General features: G+C 43.0%; 1 protein-coding gene across 4 annotated transcripts in view; it reads right to left on the bottom strand.

The window, feature by feature from the left end:
• The window catches only part of crebrf (creb3 regulatory factor), a 53953-nt gene that overhangs the window by 29435 nt on the left and 13214 nt on the right, over nt 1-11304 (bottom strand). For 3 of the 4 annotated variants that reach the window (XM_079356058.1, XM_079356059.1, XM_079356057.1), the window contains exons 5-10: nt 7891-9050; nt 7562-7759; nt 6462-6651; nt 6054-6127; nt 5664-5783; nt 1-4824 (exon numbers count right to left, since the gene is read on the bottom strand). In XM_079356058.1, the coding sequence (XP_079212184.1) occupies nt 4706-4824; nt 5664-5783; nt 6054-6127; nt 6462-6651; nt 7562-7759; nt 7891-9050 (1861 nt within the window). In that variant the 3' untranslated portion in view covers nt 1-4705. The remainder of the gene's footprint in view (nt 4825-5663; nt 5784-6053; nt 6128-6461; nt 6652-7561; nt 7760-7890; nt 9051-11304) is intronic. The other variant, XR_013780129.1, reaches the window with a different exon arrangement.

Below are 11304 nucleotides of genomic sequence, written 5' to 3'. Positions count from 1 at the left end.
CTCTTGATTTTCTATGTCACCACATACTTCAGAAAGAGGAACGATATAACCCTGATTTGCTAAAAGAGCTGTATAGATCCACTTAGCTTTTATTGGACAAGAGTAGCACAAAGTTACACACTCTATTAGCTTAATAGTTGACTGTATAGGATTTATGTCATCAGAAATAAAAGAAGGAATAGTTTTACTGGCGTGGATTTTTTTCATTCACTCTTCCACTGTTAAAATGCCACAGAGTCTCCTGGTTTGAATGTAAAGTTGCACAGCTTGCGCCTAACATTTTAAATGTAAAAACCTGTGAGGACTCTATCTTGAACCAGCCTCGTGATCGACAACAAAACACACACTCCTTTTCTCGAGCCACTCCATTGTCTGTCAACTCGAGGCCCTATGACCACTGTTGACCCCCATCAATCTTGAGCAAAATCTAAGCTGAAAAAATGCTTCAAATAGTATTCCAACTGAGAACTGAGTCTTTCAAAATTTGAAACAATTTCTAAGGTACATTTCACTGTGTCTGCTCTTCATTAGTGGTTGTTTTGAGCCAATCAGGCTGAAAGGTTTCTGTTGCTGTTGAAAGTATACTGGCAGATCGATGTCATAAACCTCAGGGGACATCCCTCGAGACCTGACAGGTCTGACAGGTTACTATTATTGTTTGTGTCATGAAAAATTATTTAAGAAGGCAATAAGTGTCCGGATTGAGTCTCCATTTGTAATTGGCTTGCCATACAGTACAGTGATATAGTAACTCTCCCCTAAGGCGGCCTGGAACAACATCTTTCAAATTGGCTCTTCCCGGCCGCCCCAGGCTAAACCCCTCCTCATTAAGTCACAAGTAGAAATCAGTTTACAAATGATAACAATATAGCTCTCTGGAGAAATGTGTCTACACTGTACATCACCCTGAAGAGTAAGCCAAAGCAGAATCAGTTTTTCCATAGGAAACCTCTACTGAAGGCAAATGAATCATGACGCCAATGGGGTCAGCATCAAGATCAATGTAGGGGCCCTGGAATCAAAACCCTCTATTTTTTTAAGACCACTAATACACTATCCCCTGACCAGGAAATAGACCTATCCTTGTCAAGACACTGAGCTTCCCGAAGCCAAACGATGCTCTTGCTCAACACCAGATATCATCACATGGCTCCAGAAACATGTAGCTCTAACCCTGGCCAGGCCACACAACGGTTCCTTGCTTGTTTATAGACCTAGCTGAGTCAGGTTCAGCAAGTAGTCGTCAAGTACACTTGCAGCATTCACACCAGGCCTTTTAGCAGCAAATGGAAGAAAAAATGCTTTTCTTTTTGTTTGATTTTTTTTTCCTTTTTTGGACAAAGTGCTTTCGTTTTCAAACATATAAGATAGAGTATTCTATACATATATCTAACATTTAGAAGAAAGATATTAACTTATATAGTCTATTTACAAAAATGAATCACTACTAAGAAAATAGCTATGAACGGGAGAGCAAGTCATTAGGCTACAACTAGACTCAAATAAGAATCATGGATACTCATCATTCTTTTTTCAGAAAAAGCACCATTTCTCCCTTTTTAGACGGAACAGAAACAGTAAAAATATATTTATATATGTGTGTGTTTAGCAGTGCCTGTTATTCATTCACACAATAGAGACCACAGCTCTGCATCACTATCTTCAGACATCAGAGTTCATTCAGTGAAGGAGGACTTTCTCACCTCAAACTAACCTGAATTTAGCCTGTCAAACACTTACTTTGTGTTTTTGCCTGCTCACTGAGTGAGTTGTAGATGAATTTAAGAATTCCTGAGATTGGCAGTGTTTCCTCTGAGGGCACAGCAGGGAGGCAAGCATACATGTATCATGCATTTTTTTTAACGGGCTGCTAGTCTGTGGCCTGGACATTGTAACTCTGGGTTTTGAAGTTCAATCGGAAAGATGCAAGCTGAGGACCCGAGGCATGGCCAAGCAGGAACAAATCAGCAATGCAACCTCAAAGTTGGACACATCAATCCCAGGAAATGCAGTTTTCCACCATTTCCAAGGTTACAAAGGGAATATGTGTGTAAATGAAAAGTAGAAATACACAGTGTTGAATCCAATTCAACTTTGGGCAAGTATTAGAATTGCTTTGGCTTTCTTGCAGCACCTTCAGTAACACCTCCTTCTCATCTGCCCTCACATCTCCCCAATGCCGGACACGCCCCCGTCCTCACTAAAGACAGCCTGCCCTCATTCTCTTTATAGAGCACTCAAACTAGACCAGGACTTCACTGAATTGGGTTTAGGTAAATCTAGTCCTGTTTATCTGCAAGTCACTCAGCCAGCAAACGAGACTGAAGGGGTCAAACTATGAGACCGACTGGCTGCTCTGTAAGACTTCTCTTCTATTTTCCTCCACCTCTCCTTCTTTTAAATCAAAGGAAATTGAACCAAAAATCCAACAGGAAAGCTCACCGTCGGCTAAAGTACAAAAATATAACAAGAACTCTTTTTTTTTTTTTTGGCTTTTGTGTTTTTTCCTCTAACGTTCTCGATGCAAGGGTAGGCTTTAGAAATGTGTCATGCATAAAAAAATGAATCAATTATGATGAAAAGTGGCATTTCACTGTTGATAGATAAATATCTATAATGTTTTATATACAGTACTTGAAACACAATTCAGTTAATATTTGTCAATGAACTAGACCTCATCTACACAGAAAAATCAAACAAGTGACACAACAAAACGTTTTGGTTATTGTTGATGACATTTCGACAAACGAGCAAAATATTTAACATAGCTTATCTACCAGCGCTCTTAGTTTCTTTGTCCTAGAAAGCGCAAAAAACACAATTAGCGTGTGGAAGGAGGAATCAGTTCAGGAATGAAGTGCTAGCTAAGCAACAAATCTACTGCAGAAGCCTGTAGATGGGAGTTACTTCAACATTTTAGAAAAAAAATATATATGAATGAATGTTCCTTTTCTATACAGAATTGGACCCAAGCTAATTTCACAGTTCAATGAAGTTCCCTGACCCTCCCACATTTCTTACATTCAATACGGCGTCAGGTAAGCTGTGCAAAACCTTACTTTAACTGGCTGTTCGCCATTTCGTTGCATGTGTCTTTGGTACATAAAACAATCAAAATATAGTGTGCAAATATTTTTTTTGTAACTCTTAACGAAAATATCTGTTTACCCCTCCCCCGATCCCTAAAGACAGAGTACCAAAAACCAAAGAATCTATTGCAGAGCCCTCCTATTTACACAGACTCTGTGGCATCATGCAACAAGAGCTTCCATTTCTTTTTATGTACATTCAAAATATCTTCAGACAACTGATAAACGTGACAAACCCCATAGGCGTGTCTCTCTCCTCACATTCAATTACTATCTCCCTCAGTGTAAAGTAGTCCTCTCCTTGGCTGCACCTCAAGAAGTTCAGACCAATCCCTCTCAAGCACACGCGCACACACTCTCACACACACACTTACAGAAACACACACACATACATACACAAGGCACAATGAATAGAACTCTGATCAAACACTATAGTATGAACACACCACACTATTAGCCTGGTCATCTGGTCATGCTGTACAAAAAGGAAAGCCAGTGTCGATGTTTTACTCGGAGACACTTTATCTATGTACAGTTTCCAAAAGGAGATGGATCACTGTTTATGTCATCATCGTCTACAACGATCATCTTATTCAACATCTGATCCCACAACGGCTAATTGCCTGTTTCACCCAGTCCAGTTAAAACTAGCACAAGACCAAAAAAGCACCAAACCACACGCACAACTTCCTGCTGTTGCTTCAGTTAACGTCTTCAAAATAAAAGCATGAAGCTTCATCCTGAACTCTAAAAAACTTCAACCCAGCAGGAATCTGATGCTGTCTCTGTGAAAGGTCTAAAATTTATCTTTCAGCATTTTTTTTTTTATATTCTAAATTTGCACCATGTACATAATGACAACAGCAAACCTGGTTATAAAACAGGGGATGGCATGAACATATTTAGGCCTTCATTACAAAATATATCCTGCCAACCCATGACGCTTTGGAGCACGCTGCTTTTTCTTTCTGCAGCAGCCAATGCAACCAAAGCAAGTTTTCTTTTTTTTGTTTGTATTAAAGTACTGAACTCAATGTGTTAACTGGACATCCTAATATTATTTTATGTTGCAATGTAAGATGAACCTCCTCTAGGAAATGAAAACTGGAACTTCTCTTTCATTTGATGGTGTCTGACGTTCGGTAACTCTTCCTCTGTCATTACAATCTCAAACAAATTGCGTGAAAGCTTTCCAGTGGTTACACTTGTACTGTTTCTGTCTCAGCCCTGAAAGCAGACTGTACACAATGCTTTGCTAAACACATCTAATGATCCCCAGTGGGTTTAGAACAGACTGTTAACTACACACCTAACCCTCCTTTTCTTTGAAAAGGCCCTTTACCCAACAGATGCTCGCGATGGGTTGGGAGAAGGTGATACACTGTTTCTGCACGCAGCGTGCAGAGACAGAAAGCTAGGGTGTCTGCCATACATGTGCATGGCTAAAACAAGCACACGTATGTACACACAGGGAGTGTTATGTGTGTTTGTGTGGCTAACAACGTGTGTGTACTCAGGGTTTGAGGGGCATGCAGAGGGGAGCATAGTTACAACGGAACAGCACGGTGATAATAATTAGTCCACTCCTTCAGCGGTTCAGTGGACCGTCTCGTTGTTTAGACTTTGGAGGTGGGGACTCGCAGGCCGACCAGTCCACCCGTGGGATCACCTTGTCCCGTGTTCTCCAAGATCTTGTTGACGAAGTCTGAAGTCTGCCCAGCAACAGGTGATGCCACTGCACACAGAGATACAAGAAAACACTTTAGGAGATTCTTCTTCGGTATGTGACTTAGTGTGTCAAATGATGACTATTTAAAGATAAATATTATTATTATTATTAACTTTAGAGATACAGCTTGATACAAGCAGTTTTATTGTTTTCAAATACAACATTAATTGTTTTTTTCTGGATAAACAGAAAATCTTTAATATCCTTAAGGAAGTTGGTAGTTGTTATTTAGGTATTCTTAAAAGATTTGCAAAGGAAACACGTAATCTCCCTGATGTGATCTTTTTTTTTCTCTTTAGCTGTCTTCATACTTACTCTATGAATCCTTTTTCATTCATCTTCTTTCTTAATCTCAGCGATTAGAGATAACAATCCTCTTCACCACTTTAAGCAAAGTTTAGTTTTGCTTCACTGATTCAACTGAAGATGATATCATCATATGTACAGTAAACAGTACATAATTTAGCCCTGCTCAACTCAATCCACAGCTATATTGTGAGTAGCTGTGGCACCTTTATGCCCTGCTTCTTTTTCTTCTTTTTTTTTTTAAAAGGGGAAACATTGTCAGAAGAAATGAGTCATTGTAAGTCACATCAATCAATAACAGTGTTTTCCATGTAAACTGGCTGCCCAGGAGTATTCACAGCCGCATTAGCTGTACGTTACTGTGTATTATTTTACCAATAAAGGTCCTGAGTCAGGCAAGTGTTCAGTTTCGCTGATTTAACCCACAGTTCACGTTCAAGTGTTTTGTGATGATTTCTCTGATTTAGATTTTTGACTGTTCTGTTAATTACAAAACATCTTCTTTTAAGCTTCGAGTAAATAACCTCATTTATTCTCACCAAGTGTCTCCTGAATGAGATGCTCCAAAGTGTCAGTCATGTCGGTGGGACGAGGAGAGGAATCCTCCACTCGAGCTACGATTTCTTCTTTGATGGCGTTGATCACAAACAGCAGGCGATCTACACGACAGGACAGACATTCATTTAGAATTGAACCATGACAGTCATGTCCAGATGAACACATGTTTTTGAGACAAAATATGTTCACCTTCAGGTCAGGGATTTTGACAAAACTAGATCATCATTGAGTGTTTTTTTTTTTTAAATCAGAGGGTCAATTTTACAAAGCTTGCAAAAGCAAAGACTAGATGTAATCAAAAGTAAAAACTAGACTCATTATATATTTGACAGAGAACAAAGTGTGTGTGTCCATTGTCCTCAGAAACCTACCATACTCTGTGCTCAGTCCCCAGAGCTTCACCTTGTTAGCTTCATACTGCGCCTTCTTCTTTAAACGGCACGCTCTACAAACACAACCGATGAGTGGAGTCATAAAAGATTGCAGGAGAGACAAGCAAACATTTGGTCCAGCATCAACATCAATCAATCTCAATCAACCAATCTTTATTTGTATAGCGTCAATTTATAACAGGCGTTATCTCGAGACACTTTACAAAAGCAGGTAAAGGACCTTACTGTTTGTCTGTTAACATTAACGAAAGAGCAGGTAGCAAGACCATGCTCATTGTTATGTTTACAAAAAGCAGGTAAAGGACCTTACTTATGGATAACATATCAGCTTTTTTTTTTTTTTTTTTTTTTAAATCGAAACAATCTGGAGGTCCGTGTAGGTTTTACCTTGATGCCAGTTTGTTCTTCTCCTTGCGGGACCGTGGTCGAGCAGTCAGCGGCAGCTCACTTACTGGCGTCAGGTCACTGATCACCTTGTTCAGTTTGCGGAGCTCGGTGCCGATCTGCAGCAGCTTGCGCGGATTTGGAGTCAGGTCTTCAACGTCTGTGCGACGAGACTTCTTCAGCAGGTACTTTCCTTTATTAAAAAAAAACCATAAGCTGTCAGAGGTGACCATCACAAATGTCGTGTTTCAGCTTAAATCAAGCACACAAGTATATCAGACTTTGTGGTGAAACGCTGCCCAATAAGGAAGACAGGAAGGACTGACACAGCCAAGAAGTGGAGGAAGAACCCTCTGCTCTTTACAAACAGCTTGTTAAACACGTTCACCGACGCACATCAGGGGAAGATTCAACCGGCGAACTGCTGGCTTCATGAACTGGTTGCTTTTAATTTTCCTTGATCTTATTTGTGGTTTCAATAACATGTAATCAAAGTATGCAAAAAATTCATATTCATCTGTCGGATCATTTAGAGTTTATAGCTCGTCAGAGTCACAAAGACTTACTGGCATTTTCCCCCAATAATTTGAATTTAAGGCAACCCACAGTAGATTTACGTCAAATGGGTCTTGAATCAGTAATACAGAGAAAAGCTTCAATATCTGTTGGGCCCTAGTACATTACATTTTCACAAGCTCAAAGGAGCATTTTATATTAAAATCCTTGACGACATTCTAACAATGTAATATGAGTCATACCCAATCAAGTGAAATACAGGCATGAAAAATATGTTTCTGCCTGTTCTTTTTATGTACATTGTTTTTTTTTTAGAGGCTGTTTGCGTAAGGAATGACTCACTCCAGTGTGTTCACTTTCACTGTTGTTTCACTGCAACATGCTGGGCACAGCTGCTGTCTTGGACTATCCAAACTGTCTACCCGTCTGTTGGTTTGAGAACTTATAATCTTATACGCTAACAGTAAGCTCATGTCTCATAAAGCTAGTCCATGTGGATGTTATATGCCTGTGCGCAGCTAATAAATGTATGTTTGTGTGTGTGTGTGTGTGTGTGTGTGTGTGTGTGTGTGTGTGCGCGTGTATACCATGGAGAGGCCCGTTCTTCTGGTACAGGTTGCTTGGCAGTGTGTGTCTGTCCCACTCAGACGGCTTGAGCATCCGTTCCTGTTTGGAGGGGGTGAGTTGCTCACTGTACTCCCAGAAGTAGCGGCGTTTGCCCCGCTTTCGACTGGAAACTCCTGCAGTCAGACCTTTAATGTCCTCCATCAGCTCCATGTCGCACCCTGGTGGAGGAGGGAGGAAGTGAGAGAGGAGAACAGGGAGAAGGTCAGAGCAAACCATAGACAGAAAAGAAAGATGAAAGAGGAGTCAGCAGGATGGGCACACACGTAAACCAGGAGTGTGAAGTGAGTACCTGGCTCTGAGAAGGCGTCGCTCATGTCGTCATCCTTGTCCGCTTCATAGTCTTCATCCTCCTCTTCATCCTCTTCCTCCTCATTCTCAGACAGCTCATGCTCACTGCCAAAACCCTCATCATGGTCTTCATCATCCAGCTCCAGCCCGTCCCCTTCTTCCTCCTCCTCCTCCTCTAACTCCTCTTCTTCTTCGTCCTCCTCATCCTCCTCGAGCTGCGAGAGAGCTCTGCCTGCCATTCTGCTACGAGTTAGGAAGAGGGAGTAGTTGTGTTCCTCCTCTTTGCTCTTCTCTGCTCCTTCAGCCACCAGGATGCCGCTGCTCGCTCCCGCCACACTTTCGTCGCCGCTAATGAGCCCAGAGGTGACGCCCTCCAGCACCTGGCTCTCCTCCGCCAGCTGCGGCGTGGAAACCGACCAGCCGACAGGTACCTCTCGCTTCACCGCCTCCTCTGGCCTCCTGTCGAAGCTCACCAGCTTGCCAGAGCTGCTGGCTGCGTCGGCGGGAAGTCCCACCAGGGTTACGCTAGCTGATGTGGAGGCCTTCTCGTCTTTGGGATGGGTGAGAGGAAGAGGAGGATCAGACCTCTCATGGTCGGTGTGGGAGGGCTTGTCAGGCTGAGTTTTAAGCAAAGCGCTGACACGAACTTTAGCCTTGCGCACAAAGTCAGAGTTGGGAGAAGCCAGGGCAGCCATCTTGGTTCCTCGACCCTGGGACTTAGATTGAGCTTGGCCTTGGTCCTGGGTGAGACTGAGGAAGGTCTGTGTTTTGGCCATAGTCTCTGTGCTGGAGGGGATGGGTCTGGTGGCCTTTTGGGAGCTTTCAGGAAAGTCTGCGAGCAGGCTTCGGGAAGGACGGGAAGAGGACGTGGCGCTCAGAGAGGGCCGTGAAGAGCCAGGGCCAGATCCTTGGCCGGGGATCAGGGGTCTCTTACTGTGACAGGGTAACTGTGACGGCTGAGGCTTAGGGGTTGTCATGGTAAGGTCAGCAGGGGGGTAGAGCGCCTCACACACAGACTGCGAATCCTCGCTGTTGAGCTGAGCCAGTGTCGGGGTTTGCCCGATCACTTCCTCGTCTTGGTAGGGGCTGGAGAAGTCGTCCAATCCAAGGAAGTCAACCTCTTTGGTGCCCCAGATGTCACAGCTGGCCAGCTTTGTGTATCTGCCGAGCACAGACAAATGCAGGTCAATCATCAGCTTTTATTGACTTTACTTTAAAAAAAAAACAACAACTAAAAAGGTAAAATGAAAACTACATTTTTTGAGTTCCACAGGAAACTCAAGTCATCTGAAGACGTCCCCTTAGACTAAAGGAAACTGATATTTTCATGCAGAGCTTAAGCTGAAGCACAAAATGTGCAGAAATAACCTACAAATTATTTAGATTGCCATCATTTTATATATATACTTATTTTGATATCACTTAACTAATCCCTGAGGGAAAATCACTTGTTTTGTGTTTTTTGTTCTTGTTCTTTTTGAGCAAGGAATGGAAACTCGAATGTAGTTAAATATCTAAATTTTTCAACAGAGAAAGGGATCAGCAATCACAGATCAGAAGTAGAGGCAGAGGTGAATGAGAATTGTGAAACCCCAGCAATCAGCTAAAGTACCTCAAGAAACAGACATCAAATTGTGACTCTTAAAGCCAGGAGCTATAGAACAGAGCTACCTCGCAGCAGCAGTCGATTCATCTGGACAGTCCAGCTTGGGAAAGAATGTTTCATAAGTTAGTCAGAAGTTGCGGCACTTTCCTGTCCTCCCACTTGAACAAGACCACCATCAAATCGGATAGGATTTGATTCTAGAAACTCTGCAACGATCAGCAGAATCCGGGTTTAGATTTAAAGCCTTTAAACTGTTTTCTGCCCTGAGTCAACAATAAACCACAGGATGATAGCACAAAAACCGTTTGGGCAGCAAAGCATCAGGATAGGCTGCTGGACAGGCGGAGCATCACCTGAGATCTCAGACATTTACAGATCTCTTCAAACCACTTCCCCTTTAAGTTAACCAAATCCTGCTTCAAATCGTCCGCTGTCAGACCAAGACGGCTTGGCTGGAGGATTTTTTCTGTTCGTGGTGGTAATCTGGACTGCTGCAAAAACCTTTAGGAAACTGTCCAATCTTCGAATTTTATCAGACTGATTTCTGATCTAGTAACAGTTTCCCTCCAACAAAAATCTCACTTCCTGAGCACAGCGACTACACTCTGCAGTGTCTTCACCCTCTTTAAGGCTGTAAGAGACAGCTGGAGAGAGAAAGGGAGGAGGCATGCAGCAGAGGGCCCGGGTCAGACTCCAACGAGTCGCTGCAGTAAGGACTAAGCTGACTCAGAAGGTGACCGCTCTTACCAGACTCTGCCTGAACCGATTGGCCAGCTTTTTGACTGATCCATATTTCCTGGTCTTTTACAGATAAAAAAAACAATGGTTGCAGGATTGATAAAAAAAAAAAAAAAAAAAAGCATGCATGATTCTTTGACTTCAGCAAACACATTCTTTACAGTTTGTTTGTGGCTTTTAGCTAAAAGCTGAGTTCATCCTACCCTAAACATTCTTACATTTTGTGTCCTCTCTAGATTTACGACAGCAGCAGGTCTGTGTATATATTGTAGGCTCCAATTTAACAACAGTATTCATCATCACGATAGGATAGGTGCAGGATGTCTCATTGCTTGATGTCTCGGCGTGTGCGTTGCTGCTTCGTGATTCGTGACAAAATCATGTTTCTTTTGTGCTATATGCTTCACCCTCATACTTAATCCACTACTAGGAGTCCGCAAACAGATTAACTCTATATCCCACAGCTGGCTCACTTCTACTCGGCTAGTGCTGCTTTCAGTACGTGTAGGCAGCTACTCACTATCTGTGACGGTCAGTGCAAGCCGCTCATCAGTTGTTGGCCCTCTTTTTTTCGCAATCTCCTCAAACTCAACAGCAGCAACACTGAGCTCGTGGTTGTGGCCCTCATGGCACTGATCAGGAAGGTTGGAGATCTCCTTGTTGTGGACGACTGCTCGTTCTCCCCTTCACCCGATGAACACAACCTGGGCGTCATTCTGGACTCCCACATCAAGTCCATCACTGAATCCTCCTTTTTCCACAACCCTCACTCCCCGGCCCCGTGGCAGAGACCCTCATTCAAGCCTTCATCACCTCCCGACTGGACTTCTGTAACAGGGGTCTGTTCGGGCTACCAAGCACGACCCTGAACGGACTCCAGTATGAGCAGTACTAGTTGCCAGGGTCCTCCCACGCACCAAGCCCTGGCAGCACATCACCCCCACTAGCACTGGCTCCCGATCAAATCCTGCATTCAATATAAGCTCGAGTCCCACCGCCCCTCACCGACTTCCTCCATCCCAACACCCCATCCTGAACGCTGTGGTCCTTCAAGCCTGCTCTCCCCCCACA

Source organism: Symphodus melops, assembly GCF_947650265.1.
Source record: "Symphodus melops genome assembly, chromosome: 11".
NCBI classification, from domain to species: domain Eukaryota; kingdom Metazoa; phylum Chordata; class Actinopteri; order Labriformes; family Labridae; genus Symphodus; species Symphodus melops.
Note: the sequence above shows the minus strand (reverse complement) of the source record. Positions and strands in the feature narration are given on the sequence as shown.